The 25,085-nt window shown below is 36.6% G+C and overlaps 1 protein-coding gene across 1 annotated transcript in view; it reads left to right on the top strand.

Annotated features, from left to right (window-relative positions):
• ESYT2 (extended synaptotagmin 2) overlaps positions 1–25,085 on the top strand; it is a 93,122-nt gene that overhangs the window by 48,959 nt on the left and 19,078 nt on the right. Inside the window, exons 8-17 of the mRNA XM_006018563.3 lie at positions 3,479–3,599; positions 4,317–4,493; positions 5,978–6,060; positions 6,681–6,729; positions 8,421–8,510; positions 11,472–11,567; positions 20,807–20,869; positions 23,560–23,634; positions 24,165–24,251; positions 24,916–25,065. Of these exons, the coding sequence (XP_006018625.1) occupies positions 3,479–3,599; positions 4,317–4,493; positions 5,978–6,060; positions 6,681–6,729; positions 8,421–8,510; positions 11,472–11,567; positions 20,807–20,869; positions 23,560–23,634; positions 24,165–24,251; positions 24,916–25,065 (991 nt within the window). The remainder of the gene's footprint in view (positions 1–3,478; positions 3,600–4,316; positions 4,494–5,977; positions 6,061–6,680; positions 6,730–8,420; positions 8,511–11,471; positions 11,568–20,806; positions 20,870–23,559; positions 23,635–24,164; positions 24,252–24,915; positions 25,066–25,085) is intronic.

Here is a 25,085-nt window from a genome sequence, read left to right as displayed (position 1 = left end):
AAAGAGCACCGGCTCCCTGATAACCAGGAATCCTGGTTTTCTCTGTTTAAAAATTGAATTTTTTGATTAAAAACCCTGCAAATTCTATGATTTAAAACCCCCCAAATCAGTTTTTTTCCACAATTAAAATGAAATGCCACTATACATACCAAGTGCTGTTTAAGCTGTGATGGAAACTAGCCACAAAAATATTGTGCATATTTTAGGAAAACAGCCACAAAAATATTCCACATTTTGTCATGCCATTTAATTCCTCCAGTGTGCAGCAGTATGTCAATTAACAGATTAATTGCATTAATTGTTATTTAATGTAAAGAGACGACTAAATGGGAATTTGATAGGTCTTTAAATACAGAAAGTATGTTAAAAACAATAATGATCAGTATTTGTTCTGTGTCAAAGGACAGGCAGTAATGTGCTAAAATTGCAGCAAGGTTGAATTATTCCTGTCTAAACTATTTTATAGTTAGAAAATGTTCCTAATATCTAGTCTTGAACAGAGAGTTAGACTAAATGATTTCCTGAGCCTCATTTTCTATGATTCATGGTAAATATGAATCAGTAACTGATGGGCGTTAGGAAGAAACTTCACTACTGGGCAAGATACTTCATAATTGTCCCCTATGAGTTTTCTTGCAATACGTTTAAACCATCTACAGCTGGCCACTCTCAGAGTACAATTCTGAGACAGACTTGCAGTTCCTGACTCCCTATGACAGCAATTAGGTTAGTGCTGCTAAATCAGTCATATTTTAACAGATGCTATAATTACTGCTTTTACTGCTCAGACCTGATGAAGCATGTCTTGCATTCAAAAGCTTGTCTAACTCTATTCCAACTATGTAGTTGGTCCAATAAAAGATATATTATCCTAAGAAATACTTTCCCCTCATACAGTTTGTTTCTTATTTGAGGTATAGGGGAAATATGATGGAATGATTGTCAGCAAATGATGGGTTTTTTATAGCAAGGACTGCATATTGGCTTGTTATACGAACTTAAACTGTTTCAGTAAATATATGGCATATTTTGCAGTCCGAAGTAATGAATAATTTGGCACAAGACAGAAGGCTTTCTTGCATTCTCTTTACCTAGGTAAATATTCTTGGAGTAAAGAAAAATGTAGCAATTCCAGTTTTGTCTCAGTTCAACAGGCCCAAGCTCAGAATGGTAAATAGTTGAGGTTAACCAGTAAATCTCTACCCATTACAGTTAACTGTGTAATCACACACCCCTGTCGCACTCTCGCCATTATATATTTTTTTGCCTTGCTTTGCTTGAGTTGGATAACATGTTATTATTATTGGCTAAAATGTCACAAATGTCTAGCTTTAGTCCTTTTATAGAGATTTATATACCACCAGCACAACAGAGATAAAAACATTTCCCTAAGATGCTTTAAAGATCAGTTTTATTACATGACCACCCCTACCGCTTCAAATTGGAGCTCAGATTTCTGGTAGAGATCATTGTGCCTACGGACGGGGCTGAGAGGGGGTAATCCTTTAGTTAATTTGCTCATTGATGGAGAAAAAGTATTGGAGGCATGAGGACAAAGTCTTTAAATAGTAGCATTAAAGTTCATCTTATTTAGATACTTAGTTCAGCAATTCAAGAAAAATAATACAATTATTAATAAAGTGATTGAAAGTAATCCAGCCAAAGCTAGGAATAATAGTGCTAGGATCTCAGTTCTGTGTTTTTGCTTCAGATAAAATGTTGTGATGTTGCAGTTGTCTTTAGATTTAAATGTGTTAGCAGAGAAATACAATTCTGAGGTTATGTGTGTGGGCAGTGGTGTGACTGTCCAGTTTTGCACTAGTGACGATCCAGGTGTATGACAAAAGATGGCTGGTTTTGCGTGAGATAAGAGTGACTGAACTGACTACTGTAATATGTGTGTTCCAGTGGCAGAGAGGTGATTGTTGTTTGCCAATTACAAACTCTTTATCCAAATGGGGAGACGTAATTAAAAGCATATGATTTGGGCCTTGTCAGCATGTGAAAATAGCCCCAATTCCGCACTTGGACAAGTTAGTACACTGCACAGAAGGGAATTCCAGGATTTATCCCTTGGTTAGTTCAGTCATTGTAAATGCTGGCTTGACTTTATCGATCCATAGCAACCAGAACTGGTCCAATTATGCCAAATGCTGAATCAGTACTATTCCTGAGTACAGATTCGATTTTAGGAAACTTTACTAATTGATTAAACTAATTGGTAATATTGTGTGTAATGCTGTGAGTCGCCAGACCTTTGTTCTACTGAAACTATTATTTATATCTTAAGCCCTGTCTACACTGAGACTTTAAAATAGCATCTTTCAGGCACATAAATTGGCAAAACTTGAAATCCTCAGTTTACCACTAGTGAAGATGTAGTTTAGAAAAGGCTCGGGTATTTTTACTCTTTTGTGCCATTTAATGCTACTGCAGACTCTCATACCCTGCTACACCAGTGGTGAATTCTGTCCAATTTTTTGCTAGTGAGACCATGGTTTCCCCAAAGTATGCCAGTTTTACTCAAAGCTTAATACTGTCTCATCAGAATATTTTAGGAGAGTTTTGTTAATGATTCCTAACCGGTGTAGTGCCACTCTCCCTTGCAAGTAAAACATCAGTTTTCTGCCTGCCTCAAGCTATCCTTCATTCTTTTACACAAAACAATTTCTTTTCTTTAATGAAAATCCTGCTAATTGTTCTGAACTCATGCAAATGACAGCTGGGTTTGTTACTATCGAATAATGGCTGAACTTACTTTTAAAAGCACTTAGATCATGACAAGAACACTTAAAAACTAAAACAGAACAGTAAACATATGCTTCATCAATAAGTAATGGAGATAACAGACTTATACTTTATTCAGTAGCCATTTATTCTGGATGGTGCTTGCAGAGGTGCAGGTTATTTATACTTGTTAGGGGAAAGAGATGAAGTATATACACATTTTAGGTCTTACCCACTGTTTTGGATCTCTTGCTTCCACCTGGTGGCCATTTGAAGTGAAAAATATTGGGAAGAACATAAGTGAAAGGAAAACTACTCTGAAAACTTCCACAGGAAAGAGGTGCACTGCTGCCTAGTAGCTAAGTTGGTGAGCAACAAAAAAAGGCCCAGACTCATGTAGGAAATAAATACTGAATGTGCTTTTTTAAAAACATTTTTCTACTATTCACAGAATTTTTCCTTGAAGATATTCCATATTAACGGATGTTAAATTCATTGTTTTCTTAAGCCTAGAGTTGTAAATAAAAAGGCTACAATAATGGTCTAAAGCACAGTGTTTTTAATTAGGCTCAGTATAGTATTTTTGCATGCAATACATTAGTATTTTAAGAGTGATTATTTTTGTGGTGGAATTTTTTGTTGAGAGGATGCCAGGTATTCATGTTCAAGCAACTTCAGTATGTTAATATTTAATAGAATATTTCTAAAAATGATTTGTCTTGTTAGATAATAGATATGTTTTCTCCAACAGTGGCTTATCAGATACAATTATATTGGATATAATATCAAACTACCTGGTGCTTCCAAATCGAATCACAGTCCCATTGGTCAGTGAAGTGCAACTTGCTCAGTTGCGGTTCCCTATACCAAAGGTAAGCACTTTTTTTCAAGACAAACGTTTATCTATTTATGTATATCTCTCTTGCTTCAATATGCAACAGAAGTTACTTTATGTTAAATTTCCATTTAGAAAGTTTGTAAAGAGTTAATGTTTGACAACTGTAAGTTGGACTCCAAATCTATACCTGACTGCATTGCTCATGGTTTTCTCTTAAAGAACTAAGAATAAAATGTGCTGTGCATAGTTTCAGTGGAAAAACTGGACATTAGCTTTGACGCATCTGCTGGTAACAGTAATACGCTTACTACATTGCAGCTTGGATTTTATTTCATGCCAAAGATGAAATTTCTTCATGTCACGGCTAAGTGCCAAAGGGAGAAATCACTGCCCCCTTTCTCCTCCCAAAGATGTATGGGGGAAGATCTGGTTATACATCTTCTCCTGGGTCCCATATATAAGCTCTTGCAGACTGGCATTACAAAAAGTACAATTAGTATTTTAATTATCCTGACCCTCAAAATAGTGGTTTCTTTTCTCTCTCTCTCTGTCTCTCTGTCTCTCTCTTGCTTTTTTAGGTTGATAAAATTATTTATTGCTATATAAATGTTTGAAAAGACAAATGAAAGTTTTATTCTTGATGGAATAATAATGGACATTTTTAAAAGAGTTTAAAGAAACTGCTATTCAAAATATTAACAAACCTAGATTTTTAGATCAGTAGGTAAACTGTTTTTCTTGCTTTGCTCAGGGTGTTGTAAGGATACACTTTATTGAAGCTCAGGATCTGGAAGGGAAAGATACATATTTAAAAGGAATTGTCAAAGGAAAGTCAGACCCTTATGGAATCGTTCGTGTTGGCAACCAGATCTTCCAAAGCAAGGTCATCAAAGAAAATCTGAATCCAAAATGGAATGAAGTTTATGAGGTACAAACCATGGGAAGATGTATTATACACATATACTTCATGCACATACGCAATATAAAGTTGTTTTCTACTGAGGTACCTTTTTCAGGCTGATGGAAAATACTATGTTGATTTCCTAAAGAAACTTCTGGATGTCATCTGCTAAAATCCTAGTTATTGTTTTGGAAATGCTTTATTGATTGTTCTGTTTGTTGTGGGCTTAGTCTCAGTATTTCTAAAAATCAATTCTGGATGTTCTGTTAAAATATATTAATAAATAGTATGAATGTCAGAGTAGACCAGATGAATCCCATTCCTTGAGAGGAATATTTGTTGTTTTATATTTTGCCTTCAGTGTATACAAAAGTAGCAATTTTTATCTACTTTAAAAGTGAAATAGTGTTAAATTAGGATGCAATGCTGTAGCATACATATTTGCATACACAGAAACAGGCAGTTCATTTTAATTATGTTTGTCTAAAGCCAGAAAATTCTGAGGTTTCATCTAGACTTCATCCGAACTTTGCATGCAATTTCTAATGCTGCTAGGATATTAGTGCCACTCATTCCCAGCATTTAAATGCCAAAATAGTTCTATGCAACAGGCAAGAATTTTGGGGGGGGTGATAACTTTCATTGGACCAGCTGCATAGTTGCGATAAAGTTAGACAGCTTTCAAATGCAGGCCATTTTTTAGGTCTGAGGAGGAAAGCAAGCACAGTGATTGTTAAGAACAGTGGCTAGAGCTGTTAAATTGGAGGGGGAGAAATTCTCAGGATTAGCAGACTAACAGCAGAAGAAAAGAAAAGTGATTACTGGGAGATCAAGAAGTACCAAAAGGGGAGGAAGATCATTATAGCCTGTAGTGTGGGGGAAGAATTTCAGGAATCAGGTAAATTATAGTGTGTCATAAAAATCAATATTGGTGTTCAGTCCTTAGTATCTAGTGTCCAGCCAGCTTACAAATTTGACTTGGTCTCAAATTCAGGTGAAATATTTATGAATTAATTTTATTTTATGTTGACAAACCCTTAGCAATGCTGTGGTTCAGAGTGTTTCATTATTGCTCTGTTTATATTGCAGAATTCACTAGGTAAACTCAGTGGTACAGGTTATATATAAGAACTAGGAGTCATAAAATGAAACTCATAGGTAGTGAGTTGAAAACTAATAAAAGGGAGTTCTTTTTCACACAACATGTAATTAAAGTGTGGAGCTCATTGTCACAAGATGTTGTGGAAGCAGAGAGTTTAGCCAGATTCAAAAAGGGATTGGACAAATGCTTGGAGAAAAAGGTGCATTAGTAGCTATTGACCGTGGGAGTTAAGGGCACAGCCTCTGAATCAGAACTTCTTAGACCTTAAATGCTGGAGGCTACAAGTGAGCAAGGAACAGCAGAAAAAATCCTGGTCCTAACCAGTTCAGCATTGACTCTGCTACTGTGTGATAAAGGCTACTGGGCAAGTTCTTATGTTTTTATAAACTAATAAGGATTATGCTTCTAGGCTTTAGTGTATGAACACCCAGGACAGGAGTTGGAGATTGAGCTCTTTGATGAAGACCCAGACAAAGATGATTTTCTGGGAAGGTAAATGCCACAGAAGATCTCTTTCTAAAAAGAAAAAAACTGTTTTTGACTGTTTAAATTTCTTGCATATTTATGAGGGGTTTTGTAAAATATACTCCCATATTTTCTTGCATACCGCTCACCTCAGAAATAAAAAGGTGTCTTATTTTTGGAGGGCAGAATCTAGAAAATTATTTGTCTAGAGATACGTTGTAGAGCTAGACAAGCAGCTCAGCAAGGTGGCTGCTAGCTTCCTTTTGAAATAGCAAGCAGTAGGGATGGAGGCCAGTGTTACCAGCTCTCCAGCTGCTCAGCCAAAAACTGTTTTCCTTGGAGAGCAGCTAGAAAGCGTTAACATGGGACTCTGCCCCCCATGCTTCTGCCTAAAAGAGAAGCTTGTGGCCATCTTGTAGCAGCAACTCCATGCTTGCTTCAGCAAAGAATAATCAGCTTCACTGCCTATAATCAGTGCCCCAAATTTGGAGAAAATGCATGGCATGTGGGTAAAAATGTTATATGAATTACAGTTTAAAAAGACTGAAAGTCTGTTGGAAAACTTGAACTCATCAGGGTAAATGTTTTCTTTTTAAGTCCTGTTCTAGGTTTTGTTATTCCCCTCTAAAGTACTGTTCTCTTTTTAGCCTAATGATAGATCTAATTGAAGTTGAGAAGGAGCGTTTTCTAGACGAGGTGAGTCTGTTACTGTTTAAGATGTGCTATGGACTCATTTTTTTACTCACCTTTTCATGTAGACCAACATGGCATACCTTACATGTATGAATTAACCTCAGTACTGTGCTTAGTCATATTGAATTTTTTTTTAAAGACCTCAATGGGTTTACTTACAAAAATAGAAGCTATTTGAATGAATGAAAGATACAGAATGAAGCCCTTCTACTTTTATCTGACTGTCACAATACAGCCACCCCTGGGATGGCTGTGATGTCCCTAGGGCACCGTGACCATGCTGGCTCCGCCCTGTGGGCACCTACTAATCTTTCCTGCCATGTCTTGTTGTTATGAATGATGGATTGGGAGGCTGCCCTTGAATTGCTGCTCAGTCACAGTCCTGACAGTCTCCCCTAAACCCTGTCAGTTACTGGACCCCTTTATTAGACCCCACACTCGGGAGGGGTCTTACGGTACTCCCCCAGCCTTATGGGCTAGATTTGTGACTCCAAAACTGCCCCTTTATCATGCCCCATGCCTCGCAGATGTTATATAAATGTTATCTCCTTGTGCTGAGGCCTCAACTTAATCCGGCCTCAGAAACTACGCCCTCTCTGGCACCGGAGTCTGCTCACCCCCCTGCCACGGCGCCCACACTGTCGCCAGGGTCTGCTCACCCCCTTGTCATGGTGCCCACACTGGTGCCAGGGTCCCCACACTGTAGTGGGCCCCCAATGAGGCCTCCTTCCCCAATAGCCTCAGCCCGATCCACCAGTTTACAAACAGCAATCAAAATATGGCCCCTGGGCTATAACATAATGCACGCAGTTCGGGGTGTGCTCTGTCCCTTTAAAAGCATTAAACCGTCCCCCCAGCACTAAATGCCTTGCAGGCCAGGGTCCCTGGTGAGCTTCTGGTGCCTCTTAATCCTACCAGAAGCAGAACAGGTAGTCAAGCATCTCTACTTAGCTTCCTCTAAGAGAGCTCCTTACCCCTTGGCTGCTGACAAAGAACTGCCCTCTAGTCCTAGCCCAGGGGTTTATATGTGCCCCAGGCCCTGCCTCTTCCGGTCAGGTATAGGCTAATTCCCTCATTCTTGCTGCCATGGTAACCTGCAGCTGTGAGGTTCCTGCTTGACTGCTAGGGCCTTCTCTCTAGGCAGTTTCTGCCCTTAAAGGAGCAGGCACCTTTGTGCCCTGCGACACTGACCCTGCCTCATTTTACTGGTAAACACAAGCAAGGTATCAGAAATTGTTTTACTTATTTCTTTTCTAAAAAATAGAAACCCAAATTATTTTTTGTCTATATGAATTACTGTTAAACATAATGAACTCATCAAGATTATATCTATTATGCTGAAGTAATGTTTTAATCGCAGTGGAATTTTTTATCCTATATCCAACATAGGGACTTAAGATAATGCTACATTATATTGTACCTCCAGAGCTGCTTTTAAAAACTTTAGAAGATCATCTAGATTTCTTAAAATGTTTTGTTTTTTAAGAAGCTGGTCATTTGATATTGAAGTGCTGAGCAGTTGATTTATGGGACACAACACATCTGAATCTATCGGACCTTTCAGATTCTGCAGATTGTAGTTCTTCTCGACTTAAGCTGTTTACAATTTTTTAAAAATAGCCAATTTTTAGTATATCTAATCATTTGGTAGTACTCTACTTGGTATCATTTTGCTTAATTTATTGTGTTGGCAGTGGTTCACTCTGGATGAAGTCTCCAAAGGAAAATTACATTTAAAACTGGAGTGGCTCACATTGATGTCAACTGCTGAGAATCTTGACAAGGTAATAAGAGTTGGAAATGTGTTCCTTTACCCCAGTCTGATTTCATCGTTTCTATTTTTTAATGTTTTAAATAAGCTAATTCACTACAGTTAAGAAGATTGGCAAAATCCATTTTTCCTAACCCTAATACTTTATAATCTTTCAGTTCAGTTTTATGTCTAGGGATATAATGTCATATATCTGTGTTGTTTCAGTAACAAATATCATGAAACTATGGTAAAAGGAAATCTGTGATTGCAAGATATTAGCTGTTTAGTAGCAACAGGCATTTGATTTATTCCCTTGTGGATTTATTCTACTAACTCCACAGAGATTAAAATTTATTTTAAGGCTCTATGGAAATATGAGAGATTCTGTAGATGTACATAACTGTTGAGCAACTGGTCATGGTTGGAATTCAGTTTAAGGACAACTCCACATAGTAAAAGCTTCTCTTCTAACCATCCCATAGAAGCTGATTATTATTATTTATAAATCTTGGATAGGTTGTTTTTTAAATTTTAGATATGAGGCATATAAACCAAATAAATGATGAGCCAAATGCTAAACGATATAGGCATGAGTAGTAAACAGTGTCCTGTGCACACACGCGCGCGCACGCACACACACACACACACACACTCTCTCTCTCTCTCTCTCTCTCTCTCTTGATGCTGGTGGATCTCCAAGAAGAAAAAATGTTAGAAAACTCAAACTTCCACAGAGAATGCTGCCCTTAGTGTTATGCTTAAAGCAGATCAACTCATCTCAAATAAGGTTTGGGAATACAACATACCTAGCTTAGAATTTGACCTGCCATTGTTAAAGAAATAAGTTAGGATCTATAGAAAATTTTTAGAGGGAAAAATGTATTTATCTAAACAGAGCATTCTCTGGTTTAGGGCAGTGGTTTTCAAATTGTGGTCAGCAGACCTGTGGGGATCCAAAGACTATGTCTAAGGGGTCTGTGAAACAAGACTATTATCAATCACAAATATGTGAATATGCACATGTGTAATTCAACGGTGTCTGCACTTCCATTCAAAATTTATTAGGGGTTCTCAAATGAAAATAGGTTGAAAACCACTGCTCTACAGATCCATCTGTATCTTCCCTCCTTCAAGAGAGTTATTGCATCTCCTGTTTAGAGAGTTAAATGACAGCTTTCAAACAAATATACTTAAATAATAATGTGACAGGGTTCTTTGGGTAAATGTGATATCTTTTATTAGACCAACTAAATAGTTGGGAAATTGTTCTTTGCAAGCTTTCAGGCACAAACACCTGTCATCAGGCATAGGGAGAGTCTGCTGTTATTTTGTGTTTTCCTGGATGGAATAGAAGCCGGAGTGGGAATAACTACACCCCTCAACAGAACCATCACCATTCCTGGATCTTACACCTGCACCTCCAAATATGTAATACATCTTATCCAGTACACTAAATGCCCTGATGGAAAATATGTAGGAGAAACCAAACAACAACTGCGGACTAGAATGAACACACACCAAAAATCTATCAAAGACAAAAATACCCAATTACCTGCGAGTGCACACTTCTCACAAGACAACCACTCTCTCTCCAATCTCTCAGTTCTAATCCTCAAAGGGAATTTATGAAACAGCTTTTGGAGATGAGCCTACAAACTTCACTTTATAAATCTACTAGGTACAAAAAATCATGAACTAAATATAGACATTGGATTTATGGCTCATTATAACCTACTTGCCATCCAATTGATAACCCCAGGTAACCTCTTGACATTTTACCAGCTACGTTCTGTCATCAGGTCAACATTCTCCCCTTCCCAGCCCCTGTCTACCTGTCTCATACCTATTGTCTCCTATCACCTCTGATCCTCACTGCCATGCATTCGCATTTTCAGAGACATGGATTTTGGCTTCTATCCCATCCAAGAGAACATAAAACAAGAGCAGACTCTCCCAATCCCTGAAGAAGGGTGTTGTGCCCAAAAGCTTGCAAAAAAACAATTTTCTAGCTGTTTAGTTGGTCTAATAAAAGATATCACATTTACCCTAAGAGGCTTGTCTACCTATCTCTGTAGACCAACATGGCTACAAGCAACACCCTTGAAACGTAAATAATAGTGTGATATTGATGCCTTGTGATCTTTTTCTGATGTACTCCTTGAGGCAGAAATCTCGGCTAATGAAAGTTCTAAATAGCTATTCATCGTATGCCAAAAGCTGCTTGATTCAAGAATGGAAATATGCACAAATTCTGTCTTTAAAAAAGGCTTTTTAATATATTCTGTGGCATCTGTTAAGTATAAGAAACACTGCCAATGTATGTTGGGGGGGAGGGGGGGCATTAAAGACTTGACACCAGTTAAATTTTGAGGGCTTAACAGCATGCTAAAAAACCTGCCTAAAATGTAAAATAACCTCACAGGGTAACAACTAGAACTTGCACATTTCTTGATATGGAAATAAGTACACAGGTTACTAACTTCTGCCCGTGGAAATAGTTTTGTTATTCAGCAAATTGCATATATAGAGAAAGAATAGGAGGTAGGGTAATGGAATGTGTGCTGGATATTTGTTTTATTTACACCAGATGATTGTATTTAAAATAATTCAGAAGCTTTTTTAGGCAACAGGGAGAAAGTTTACAGAAAAAAAATAGCATCTAAATTCATAAGAAATGTAGGTATTTTATAGGATAGAAATGTAGGATGATTATAAAATCATCCAAAGGTATTGGTATCCAGGAATATATGGAAACCATATTTAATCTTATATTTTATATAATTTTTGTTATGAATCAACTGTATTATTTATTGCAAGCTTTTTATCTTTCTTGAGCATTTTTATTTGATTATTTCATGGGTACTGTCTTACCATATGCAGGTATATATTTATTGGGGGAGGGGCTAGCATTTGGAATAGAAATAACTTTGTATTTCTGTTCAATTTACAAAAACATGCTTACTGCATTTCATTTTAGCATCTTTCATTTTAGGCGCTCACAAGCGTTAAAGCTGACAAAGACCAAGCCAATGATGGGCTTTCTTCTGCACTGCTTATTTTGTATTTGGATTCAGCAAGAAATCTTCCAGTAAGTCATACTGTGATAGTAGCCTTTGCTTCGAGCACCTCTTACTTTCTTATAGCACATCTTGCTTAACGGTATGCTGCGCTGCTTTACTAACACACATACCATATTCTATTCTTGTTCATGTTTTCATGTGTGCAATACAAGATCCACATTTTTATATGATGTGAAGATATTTCATAAAGTCTGCTGTTTTATCAAGGTAATTTTTTTTTTAAATGCACCATTACTGGATTCAGCAAGGCTGCATATTTTATTAATACTGTTTTAAAAAAACACCAACAACAACAAATATGTATCAGCCTAGACAAAAGAAGTGGATGGCTCCACTACCCTGAGTTCAAGCAAGCTTATTTGTTGGGTGCTGATTCATCAGGTATAGAGGTTTGTGAACACTTGTCTTCATTTTAAACTTGTATGTATACACAGGGTGCCCAAGAGCAGCAAGCACAGGCTATCACACAGTTGAGTGCAGATTAGTGAAGAGTTTGTCACAATTTTAAAAGGTAGTGGAAAACACATCCTAAGTAAAAACATAAAAGCTAGCATTAGGCAAGGATTTTTATGAGTGATATCTTATATCAGACCATGGATGCATGGTTGGGATAGTTTTAGACAATCTTTCAAATGCAGGGCATTTATTGGTTTTTATTGTAGTTCAGCTTGGTGTATTATGATTTCATTTATATTGTCAAATAAGGTTTACCAACCAAAAGAGTTATAAAAGCATGCCGTTTTTAAAATGGGAATATTTAAGTTAGTCTCACCTGAAATGCAACATCAAACAAATGTAAATGAAATAAGTTGAGCAAGTTCTAGCTTCTTCCCATATGACTCCTCTCAAAAGCTACATTAGTTCATCATTTATTTCATACGGACTAAAGCTAAAGTAATAGTTGAAAACAATATGAAAGTTTTAAGTAGAATGTAGTAGAAGTTTTAAGTAGCCCTACAAATTACGTGGGATTTCATCTTGTATATTACCTGTTAAACTTCAGTAATACTGAGAGCTACAAACTGAGAGAGTTTTTCTCATTTGCTCAACAAAATCATCTGGACCAGGTAATCTGTTATTGCCTAATGTTTATTTCAGGATACTCCTGCACTTTTAGAAAAGTGTTTGTCTACTGTCTTAGTTTGCTCTCAGTAAATTGTACTGACCTTCCTGTAAAATTGCTCAAATACTTGGTTTTACAGTAATTAAGCAAATCTTTCAGTTTAAAAAAATCTGCAAAATGCAACAAAATATGTTCACTAAAATTAGGTGTTTAGATTTTTCTGTTTCCCTCTTCCATAGAGCCCTAATTCTCCATAATAGTGTACCTTCTTCAGCAAGTAAACAGATGCTATTAGAGATTGTCATCTTTGCCTTCTTCATATTCCTGTTTCATGTAAATCTGTGGCCCCTGCTACATACTACATAATATATTATGCAATTAAATAGTTAATAATGCAGTAAATTGAGATCAGCCACACATGTAAAGTAATTATCACATGATAAAAATGACTATCCAGCTATAAAAAGAACCAGCCAGCTACAAACTTAGTGCTTGAAAATGTGAAATAACTCTGTAGCTGGTTTCTATCCAGCTTTAATTTGAATGTGTAGCAGGACCCTTTAATTCAGTCTGATTTCCCTCAGAAAGATCAGATAAATTTAAAGTCTTTATTTTTTTTTTTAATTATTAAACATCAGTAGAGGCTTGAGATCTGCCCACTTTTTGGAGCAATATTTTCATCTGACTGTATAATAATAATAATAATAATAATAATAATAGTATCTAACACTTGATTAATAGTTCTCACAGGAGCGTATGTCAGCTATTCCTATATAACTAAGTCTGGGTGCTTCTATATAGGTATAAATCACTATAAATTTAACCCTGAATGAAACTGTGTTGAAGTCCCACAGGTTTTGTCTTGCATATCATGATAGCAGCATGCAGACTTTACAGTTATATTGGAACAGTTTGATACTGGTATGATTGTTATGTCTGTCCGTGGCCTGAGGCACAGAAAGGGGAAATTATCTGCCCCAAGTCAGCCAGCAGGCCAGAGACATTGCTGGGAATAGAGCTCAGGATTTTTAGGTCCTAATCTGGTGCTCTTTTCCTAAATTCACATTGTTTATATTTTTTCTGGTAGCATTTATCTGTGGCACCATGGAGTAAAGTCTTAAGGAGTAATACAGTAGGAAAGCTGGGTTCTTTGGTACTGGAATGTTATCAGGGTGTTTTTTTTTTGGGGGGGGGGGGGGTTGAGTGCAACTATAGCACATTTGTTCAGGTAATTTTAATTTTAAGTGGGAAAACAGGCCCTGACTGACGCTCTCCATGTGTGTTCAATCCTGGTTTCGCTTCAAAAAAGATAAAACAGAAAGGGAGAGGGCTTAGAGATGAGTGTAAAAGTTGCTGTGAATACATTTCCTCACAAAGAGAGACTGAAAATACTTCTGTTGGTACTATAGACAAGAATATTTCCAAGCCATCATAGAGCTGTTAAGTAAACTCTTACAAGTTTTAGCCATTAGTCTGATTTAGTAAAATTCTTGAAAGCTCTAGATGGGTCTTTTCTGAGATGAGAGGAAAAAGTTTGTGTGTCTTTCTGCTTTAAAATTACACAGTAACAGCAAATACCCTTCCAGTTGTGTCCATCCTCATGCTGGCAAAAACTAGGCACGTATTTACTTGTGGAATGTGGTGTAAATGTTAGGATACTGAATCTCTAGTTCTAGCCACATTTTTTTCAATGGGGAGTGAAACATTTGAAAGTCAGACTAGAAGTATTGCTGATTAAATTAAAACTATGCCTTTTAAAAAAAATGTAAAAATGGGTGTAGATGAAAAATTAAGATTTTTTTTTCTTAAGTTTAATGTTTTCACTAAAGTATCCTGTAGCATAATCATTACTTTGGTACCTAAAAACTAGTTTACAGCCAATATCCTTAGTATTACCAATACATTCCAGGTTTAGGGTGCTGGTATTCGAGCTAAATTTCTGTTGTTGTGATGGATAATCCATGTTAGAAGCACTTACAGCCATGACAGATGGGTCATGGCTGAGAAAAAGACCTTACACTTATACCCTGTCTGCCAAGACTAGTAACTGAACTGGTATAGAGGACTTGTCCCTTTTCAGTTACTTGGTCAGACTGTCTCATGTTAAAATCTAAAGATAGGATATAGAGAGTAAACCAAGGAAATGAGGAATGCTGTATAAGAACAATGTACTTTGAAATATACAATTTTTTTAAAGGCCTGCCTTGCAGCACTAAAGAAACTGGATTAATTGATGAAACAATGTACGGTGACAAACGTGTGCATATTTGTTATATCTGTCAGTTGCTCTGGAATCCTTTGACTGTTTTCCTTAACTTTCCTATGTAGCAAAGATGCTTATGCATTCATTCTGCCACAATGCTATCACTCTCTGCTTTCTCCTTCCATTTCCATCTGCCTAAGAGTATCTACGAGGGAAGCTTTGGGTGTGGATACTTAAAAGAGAGGAGAGCATCAGGACTAGTCTTTTGTGAAAACACTACCTCACTCTATAGAGCACTATTTGTGAGTTCTCTGGTGTTATTTTATATAAATGTTTTTTAATCTGCCAGAGTGTGGATTAGTGCTACTAAAGCCACTCACTCTAGTAGAATAATGGAGCATGCATTTTGTTTTGCTGCATGGTTTCAATGAGTGTGCATTATTTTTGTGCTACCTTTTTATTGTATTTTAAAGATTTTCAAAGATTTTCAATTTCAAAGATTTTTAATTTTATAGATCAGCATGATATTGGGTAAGTAAATTACACATAATGATAAAAACCCAAGATAAGTAGGTTATTAAGGTCTTATTTCGCTTCATTGCACTGAAAAAAAAATTGTGCTATATCAGAATATTGTGGTTAAAGTGTTGACTTGTATTGGGAATGAAATTAAGCTGTAATAAATTATTTAAAGCCAATCTCCCTATGGTTGCTCTTAAATGACATGTGAGCACTTGCAACCTCACCTCACCTGTTCAAATTTCATAATAAAAAGTATATAGTACTTTGTGTTGCTGAAAGTTTAAATTCTTTGTAAATTCTATTTCACGTCATTAGCTTATTTTGTTATGCAAATTCCTGGTCCTTTTCTATTTCTACCGGTTACTCAGTACTTTTTACTTACATAGAAGTATGTAGGGTTCAGAAAAAAACTATGGTGACAGTCTTTAATTTTGTAGTTTAATTAATAGTCTTTAACTATAAACAACACTATGGACAAATAACTTGATAGTCATCTGTGCCTTCACAATCAGGAAATCTGAACTTGAGGGGTAAGCCATATGCTCTTTAACCTGACGTTTCAGGTTACAGCCTTTCAGGGTTAAAATACTGCTGTCTGTTTCTGGTGTTCAATTCTCAGCAAACTCATTGATGAACCGAAAGAAGTTAATTGCTGTGTCCTTTCTGCTAAAGTTTTCCTGTGGCAGTCAGTTCTATATACCAGTAACATAAATTTAATACCACTAACATAAATTTAAGTTATATTGTAGTGTTATGAATTATAAGCAAGTACTTCCAAGTTATCTAATTGTTAATTTGAATCTAGAGCGGATCTGGGACAGAAGTTCAATAAACTGATTTAACCTAAATCAGTTAAGTTTTATACTACATCCATCCAGGTTTATCTTAAACTGGTTTTGACCATTTTGAAAGTGGTTTATGTGCACTGAACTTCTGTTTTGTTACAGATTTGAACTGGTTTCTGATCATTTATACCAGTTTGTGTAATTTCTGTCCCTAGCCTAAAAGTCTCTATGGGCATGTATACATGAGATGCTTAATGCGCAGAAAACTAATTCTACTTCTTGTTAGCGTGGTGTGCAAAACCCCTGCTAATGCGCTTATGTGCAGTATGTTTAGTCTAATGCACTTTAACTTCACTAAAAAATCATTCATGTGCACTAATGTGCAGGAGCGCCGATTACAGCGCATTAAGTTAGTACCTGTCCTATGTGGGCAAACATGTAAATGTATATGTGCGGGCCCTCTCCTGATCCCACCTGGATCACCATGTGCGAGCCGGGGGCGAGCCAGGCCCGTCTTTGTGCACACAGGCTGTGGCCAGCAGCCCGGGTACACGGGGCTGGAGAAAAACCGCGGCGCGGTTTGGTATGCTCGAGCTAGAATCAGTCACGGAGGCGTAATGGTTGATTGAAAAAATTATTTACTTACACCCAAGGTGGTCGCGGTGTAGGCTGGTCAGCTTTCCAGGCACAGCTCCGCTTGAGTTCTCGGTGGAGGACTCTAATAAACTCGGTTCCTTGACCCCGGAGTGATTCAGGCTCCGCGGGTTCAAGAATTCGTTCCCACAGAGCAGCTGTATCTCCGTGAGTGTTACTCGGTTCCCAGGTCCCCCGGAGCTGTTAAGACTCCGTGGGTTCGACAATTGGGTCCTTAGGACAGGGATACGTCTGGACTGCGATCGGCGATGGGGAGAGGCTAGAGGTTATGTGCCTCGGAGTTGTTAAGGCTCCGAGGGTTCAGTAAATAGGTCCCCCGGAGTTGTTGAAGCTCTGTGGGTTCGACAAATTAAACCTCTGTTGCCCTCTTAAGGAAAAAGCTGGGTTCGTATGGATCAGCAGCGCTTAGAGATCTTCACGCTCCTTTCCCGAACTCCACGTGCTTTCTTTCTCTCCAACTTGGGCGGAAACTACCCATGCCTTTTGTACGGCTAGCAAGCCAATAGCTAGCCGCCACGTATGCCTACATTTAGAACCGGCCAATAATGTGGCACGAATCTAAATACAGATGGCAGGAACTCCTTTGCATCGTGCATCACTATAATGCAAAAGAAATGCACTATGCAAAGAAAGCTACAGAACTGGCAGGAAAAGCTCCTGCACGCGGGTTCTCCGTTACAACAGAACACTCCACCGTGCAAAAGAGCTGCAGTTTGGCGGGAACATGATTTAGCGATGCCGAAGCACACACAAACAAAAAAACCCACAACTTTGGGTTGTGACAGTATACTATAGCAGGATGTTTTCCTGGCACTAAAATTTTAAGGCAGTTGTGGCTGCCATCCCCCTGCTGTAAAATGCCATAAATAAACCTTAAAATTGGCCATAAAGGAAATGCTGTGGCTAAATTTTGTTGCGAATCCCCCATTTTGGTGGTTTATTAGTGGATCTTTGTGTGTCACTTCATATTGGGACAAATCTTCCTGGGAGGATTTCCATTTCAGACACTGCGAAAATTTATGTCTTGTAGGCGACTTATAAGCCAAAGTTCCTTTAAAAAAATGCTTTGGGTGCCAAAGGTATTTAGTGGGGAATTTTTTTCAAAAATGCCTTCTTAGTAGTGTTAACATGCCCTGTGCTGAGTGCTGACATATACACAGGACCAAAAATATACCTGCTTTTCAAATTTTGAATCTGCATAATGTACAACATGGGTAGCATTTAATGCAGCTATTTCCAGGTCAGTGTCTACCATAGATCAACTGAGGATGCTGTCAGGGCTTCTGGAACCACACTTGAAACCACAGATATGAGTTATAAGAGGATACTTATTAATCAGTTATGCTTCAAAATATGAACTGACCTATATCTGAGGTCAGGAAGAAAACAGTTTTCCAATAATTTGTGGCATATAACAAGAGTTTACACTTTCCTGGGAAGTCATTGGCATTGGTCAGTGTCAGAGGAAAGATACCAAAATAAATGCGCCACTAGTTTTTTCAGCTATAGCAATTACTGTAGTGTTTTGATATCTTTTTTTCTCTTTTGGGAAAGATTGTAGAGATACAAGGTTATGATTGGGGCCCAGGAGATGTTCCATTCTATTAGGATTTAAAAGAGTCTGGCTTTATCAGTTATTATATAGGTTTGTTTTTTGCTTCAGCTTTTAAATAGTTTGATCTAGAGTGAAGCTTACTTTTGTTCAATTTAACGGAATCCTTTTAGTTCATATTTAGTGATACACTATGGAGTTTTTTCTTTCTTTCTTTCTTTGTAACATTTCAAGAGTAGAAATCTTCAGAAGATGCTTCTTTCCAGAGAAGGCATCCTCTGTATGGCTTGTTCGTAATTGTAGTTCAAAGAAAATAATGGGAAAAGATTTTCATTAGTACGTTAGTACATATTCATCTGAGTAATTCTCTTTTGATGTTAACTGAGACTAGACTAGAAAAACGTGTTGGGAGCTTCAAAGTGACCTGGAACTTTTGAATTTATTTGCTTGATTAGTTTATGAAACTCATGGCTCATGAAGAGCCACTTTGATTTTATTCATTTTTATTAAAATCTCTAGTGTTATAATTTTTAAATTAAGAATAGTGCCTTTGACAACTTCAGTCTCCATGCAGGCACTTAATATATGCTGTTAGCTGATATCACGGTTATTTGGGATAAGTTCCTGACCATGTTTTAGTTGATGGAAGTTTTGCCATTGATTTCAGTGGTGCAAGGGTTTCAACATGAACCATGGAAATAATGTGGTTCCTCTGTGTCACACTATTTCTACTTCTGCATTGCCCTAGTTAAAGTTGCTGCTTTGGTGCTTCCTGGAACAGAATGCAGGAATGGAAAAAGTTCATAAGATCCAAAACATATTATGGATAGTGAATAATATATTGAGGGGTTTGTGATGTTATAATTTCACAGAAGGTAGGTACAGGAGCTGTTGAGAACCAACAGTATGCAGGCAAAAGGCAAACTTCAAGGAGGAGTGAAAGTGTTTTTAATTAGGAGGGCTTGAAAATATAGATACAGTTCTATGAGGGTTATTTTGAAAAAATGCTTTGGAATATTACATTTACATGTATGGTCATGGTACCTCAAGTAGGGGTTCAAAAAACTTCTTTAAGTTTTGAGAATAACTTTGGAGGTTGCTAGGTTGCTCACATAATGTGATTTTAGAGTGAGTGACGATAGAGTACAATATATTCAGAGGATTGTGTTTATGACCACTCACTTGTATCATCCTGATAATTTTGTAAATTTAAATATTTTCTCTTTCCATGACACTCCACAATTCTTTTAATCATGATTTATATTGGTCTCCAGTAATTTCTTTCAAAGTTTTATGCACACTGGAACCCAGACTCCTGTACTTGAATACCAGGAATACTATAGTACGTACCATTTAACTTTAGGATGTGGCTAGCAACTTTAAAACAAAAAAATAATTTTATAGTTTATTTATAGTTAAAGACTGATGCCATTTTTTTTTAATGTGGATCATCTGTGCATTTGGATTTTGGAAAGTTTTTTTTCGTGGAAAGTACTGGTAACATTGCTTTCTGTCTCAAGTATAGCATATTTGAAAACCAGCTTGCGCCGGTTCCTGACGTGCCACATTCCTGAACTTTCCAGCAGAATTCAGCATTGCAATCAGGAGGAAGTTCTGCTTGGAAATTAATGGGATGCTATGGCACACTTGCTAGGCTTCTGTTTCCTTTATTTAAAACCCTTAATTCCTAAATTACTGCAAATTTCCCTGGTTTGCGATATGTGCATTTCCCTTCAACATAATTGTTACTGAGGTAAAATAAGGAATTTTTTTTTTTAGTTAATGGAAAACGGTCAGAGGACAAGGTAATTATATTGTTAAATCTGGGCAAGCATCCAAAAACTCTGGTAGATTTTGTACATCTTCAAGTTAAACTAGTAAGTATATTGAATTCCAAAAAGTAAGTGAGCTAGTTGTCTGGTGGCAAAGAACAAAATGAACAAGGAAAGGGACTAAAACTACTTACATTTTGTATTAATCTGTGTCTTACCAGTATTTTGGCCTAAGTGATTGATTTCCCCGTAAAAGCACTACCTCCATGACTCACCCAACCAACTTGCTTTTCCTCTGTTTTGTGGTGTGATGCTTTAGAAAATATATTCTTCCCATAATAAAGGAGGACAATAAAAAGAGGCTTTTAGGACAGTCAGCACACCATATAACCCATGCAATAAAACTCATTGGTGCCTATATATTTATCAAAACAAGCCAAAATTATACAGGAGCAGTGGATTGAAAATGACTGTTTAAAAGCAGATTAGCACTGGAAGAAGACAAAAGAACAAAAAGCTTTCTTAGGCTTCCTTTTGGAAGTGATTCCTTTATCATTTTGTTTGGAAAGGTTTTTTAGTTTGTTTGGGTTTTTTTCTCTTCTTTGTTGTCATGTGATTACTTACTTAACCTCATAAAATAACTTAATTGCATGTCTTATTAACCCTTCCTATGTTCATTCTCTCTTGACTTAAAAGCAAAATCCATTAGAATTTAACCCTGATGGCTTGAAGAAGGCTGCTGTTCAGAAAGCCCTAAAGGTAAAACTAATATAGTTCTCCATTTTAAGGTCACAGTGTTAATTGGAAATGCACAAATTTCCACATCTTCCAACAAGCAATGGAATTTCCACTCTTAATGTATTTAGTTTCAGAGTATCCAATTCTGAGCACCAAGAAGTAACTGATGTGGTGAAGACATTAATAGAATATTTTTTCTGTAAGAACTTGGACTCTAAATTAAGTAAATGATACATAGTCTGCTTTAGAAGGTTAGAAAATCTTAAATTCTACCTTAAAGTATATTTCACGATCAAGGCTGACATGAAAGTAAAACATCTACATGCTGAATGATACTTTACTGTCTATCTCTAGATGAGTAATCAATAAAGTCTATTAATTTAGCTGGGTTTAAAGATTAATTTTTCTGTTGGATATTTTTCCTGGAAGCTTCCAGTCCCCTTTCTACAAGATGGTGAACACTCTAGCTCTAGGTCAAGAGCACTATGTTTGTGAGTAGTGGAACTGGAAACTTGGTATGTTAAAGAGTTGTAGTGAAAACTAAGCTCCAATTAATAAGAACCCCCTGAATTAATCTTGTTAACAACTGTACACATTGACACTATTACTTGAAAGCTACAGCTTCTGGTTACCATAACTTTATAGTGATCTAAAAACAGAACCTGAAATATTAATTTTCTCAATTCAAAAGATACATTTCAACTTTCAAGTTATTGTATAAATGCACTGTAAAATATTTTGAATGAATCTGGTTTGTAATATCCTTCTGTTTTTACACAGAAAGAAGCTTTTAAAAATAATGTGTATTCTTTTTCTTGAATCAATTTTTATTAAAAAATAAATAAATCTTTGAGTTGTAAGTATTTAAACATCTGTGGATACCATGTGCTTGGATAAATGGTGTAGAAAGTCCAGGGACTTGGGGGTTAATTTAAGAAGAGCATTAAAATTGGCTCAAAATTAAAGAGGCTTATGAATTTATGAATTTGTTTGGCCAGCTTGTCCACAAGGGGAAGTTCCTGTGCAGAGAGCTCGAGTGTGAATTTACAGCACCGTAGATAACTACCCTATACCAAACTCTTCTTGTGAGGGAAGAGTGCCTTTTTGTAATGTGGCATACTTACTACTTTCTAAGTGAGGCAAGCTACATAATACTTATTGTGCCATTAGGGTCCCTATGGATAGTTTGTGTGGAGTAGCTAGGACACTGTAAATTCATATCCTAATTTACTGCATACTCACCACCCTATGAAGACAAGCACTTGGAGACAGAATGGTCCTGTGAGCAGTAAACTTAATCTTATCAAGGACAGATATTACTAAGGTATTTTGTGTGAAAATATATGTAGGGTCACTTCTTTCATCAGGAATATAAACAGTGATTACTAGGCACAATATGATATTTTTTGTTAATATTTCTGTAGATTGCTCCTTTTCATGAAGAAAAGACAACTTCAGGCAACATTTTGTGAAACAGGTTCAAAAGAAATCTTATTCTAATCTTCCAGTGACATTCTTGAATTTATTATCCTGTTATTCCCTAAAAAATGCATGCCTCAGCTGATTTGGATGGAGCTAAAATGCTTTGAGTTTAAAAAAGAAATGCATCAGCGTCCAAGGAAGGAGTGTTCTCTTACCACTAAAAATCAGATCACATCAAGTGAACTGTTACATTTAGAAAGATACATTTTGTAGCTTTAGAGAGCTATCAATCATGAACTATTTCTTAATGATTTATTTAAAAATGTAAAATGAGCCTAGTCATTCATTCATTTCATTTTGGTGGCCTTACATGCTTGGGGTTCAGCTAACTTTTCTTTTTAATTTGTCTAATTAATCTCCTATGGGGTAACATTCAAAATACATTAACCATGTATGCTGTACTTCTAAATCTTCTAAATTACATTAACAGGTGCTTGAGGTGATTAACTTTCATGTCTATCTTTGCTTTTTGGCTTGTATAGGCCAATATAAAATGTGTTCTAGAAAACATGGGAAGAAATGTTTTACTTTTATGTAGTAGCTTTATTCTAAATCAATGTTTATTTTTACAGTTTGGTCTAATGCTATACAGCTGGTGAGCAAGGCTTAGATATGACAGATGGTTGATTCTCTAATAAAGAGTATTTGGTAAACTATAAAAATATACATCAGGTACATTACAGTGTGCATCTTTCTGTTTCCCCATTGACAAGGAGAATTATGGATGATTTGGTATTGCACCTAGTTTAATAATAATATTTCTTTGTGAACAAATTAAGCATCCTGAGTTTGTGCTTTCTCCATGTCTCCCATCTGCATGCAGACCGCAACATTCATTTTGCAGTACTGATGATGCTCCATCAGCTTTTGGGGACTGTAATGTTTATTAAAGTGTGAGAGATTGCACTTTTCCAACAGTTTCATTCAAAGAAATGGAAGGAGTCTAAAACTCCAATGTTTGTAGTACTCTGCTTTAAACTAACCTGTCAGTTGTTGTGGGAGTTCATATCATGAATGTGTTAATCAGCTAAAAAATTTCTGCCTGTGTAAATATCTTCAAGCCACTAAAAATTAGGGAAAGTAGCAGAGATACAGATGACAGAGTGCATTCAAAATTTGACAATTAAAAAAAAATATCCAAGAGCAAGAGGTGTTAAATTCTTGCATTTAAGTAGAGGGAAATGCAATAGCCTATTTTAACAATAAAATTTACACTTTCTCTTTATCAGTCAGGAAAAAAAATAAACAGCAATCCCAATCCACTTGTCTTATTATCAGTCGGACACAACGCACAGGAAAGTAAGGTAAGCTATCACTCTGAGTACTTAAAACTACCCCACATATGTGGTGCCTGATGTATTATATATGAAAGCCTTGGTCTTTGTCAATAGTTTGAACCTAATACAAGTTAAAATTAAACATCTGTTTAAAGTCTTGTCTATCTTAAATCAATTGCTGGTTAGTTGCAGATAGGCCAGGGTTTATGTGAGTATGTACTATACGCAGCCTGGAACCTTACAATAAGGTTATTTTTTCATAGGTCAGCACCATAAAAGGTTAGAAGCTAAGTAGCTGGAATTGTACTTCACACAATATGGTTCACCAAAACTATGTGAAATTCCTACTCCACTTTACTTCTAAAACTAATTTTATTTATTAAATATATATTAATTCCCATATTGTACCATATGTGCCTTGTAGTAAACCTATCTGGACCTTTTTTTAGTCAGTCACATTCAAAACATGAACTGTACAAACTATCTGTGTAATATGAGTGCACATTTGATGCCAACTTTAACAGAAATGCATTTTACTTAGTTATTTTCCTCTTCAGATTCGATACAAGACCAATGAACCTGTATGGGAGGAACACTTCACTTTCTTTATCCACAATCCCAGACGGCAAGAACTTGAAGTAGAGGTAAACATACCTCATTCTCATGCATATTTTCTTGCTAGTGTATTTCTACAATAGCATCCACAGCCGGGAAGGGAGAAAGAAGTGTTTGTAACTGATATTTGCTGCCACAACTGTCTGCTGATGGCTCACATTTTTATGTTGGAAATTAATATTTTTGAAACAACTGTTTGAGCCTTAACAAGCTGCTTTTTCAACCATTAACTTATAAAAGCTACATTTTTTTTCCTTTAGCATATGCATATCTCCCGTATCTTCATCCAACCTGATGTGCCCTACTCTATCCAATTATTACATATTTTTGGGCAATGAAGGGAAATAGAGTAATTAAAGACTAGTTTGGTTAATGTTGTTCCCTGATTGTTGTGAGAATTCTTTGCTTATGGGAGCCCAGTTAGACACAACTATGATTGTTTTTCTGCCTTGTGTTAGAATACTTTTATCTTCTAATGAAAGTAGTAACTAAAGGGTATGGATATCAAACTAGTGCAGTTCTTTGCTGATTCTTGTTCCAGAGGCACACCTATAATTGTTGAGCCAGTTAAATTTGGGTTAAGAATAAACTGTATCTGAACTTGGTAAAAACGTTGCAATAAAACCACAGCGTTCTTGGTTTTTTTGAGTATTTTTATAAAGCTAAGTATAACTTCATCTATATTGCTTGTAGGTCAAGGATGAACAGCATCAGTGCTCCTTGGGAAATTTCAAGCTTCCTCTAACCCAGCTGCTCGAAAGGGAAGATCTAACTATGCATCAGCGGTTCCATCTGAACAATTCTGGTCCAAACAGCACTATAAACATGAAGATTGCACTCAGGGTATTATAATTTTTCTCCTT

This window comes from Alligator sinensis, unplaced genomic scaffold (assembly GCF_000455745.1).
Source record: "Alligator sinensis unplaced genomic scaffold, ASM45574v1 scaffold601_1, whole genome shotgun sequence".
Lineage (NCBI taxonomy): Eukaryota > Metazoa > Chordata > Crocodylia > Alligatoridae > Alligator > Alligator sinensis.
Note: the sequence above shows the minus strand (reverse complement) of the source record. Positions and strands in the feature narration are given on the sequence as shown.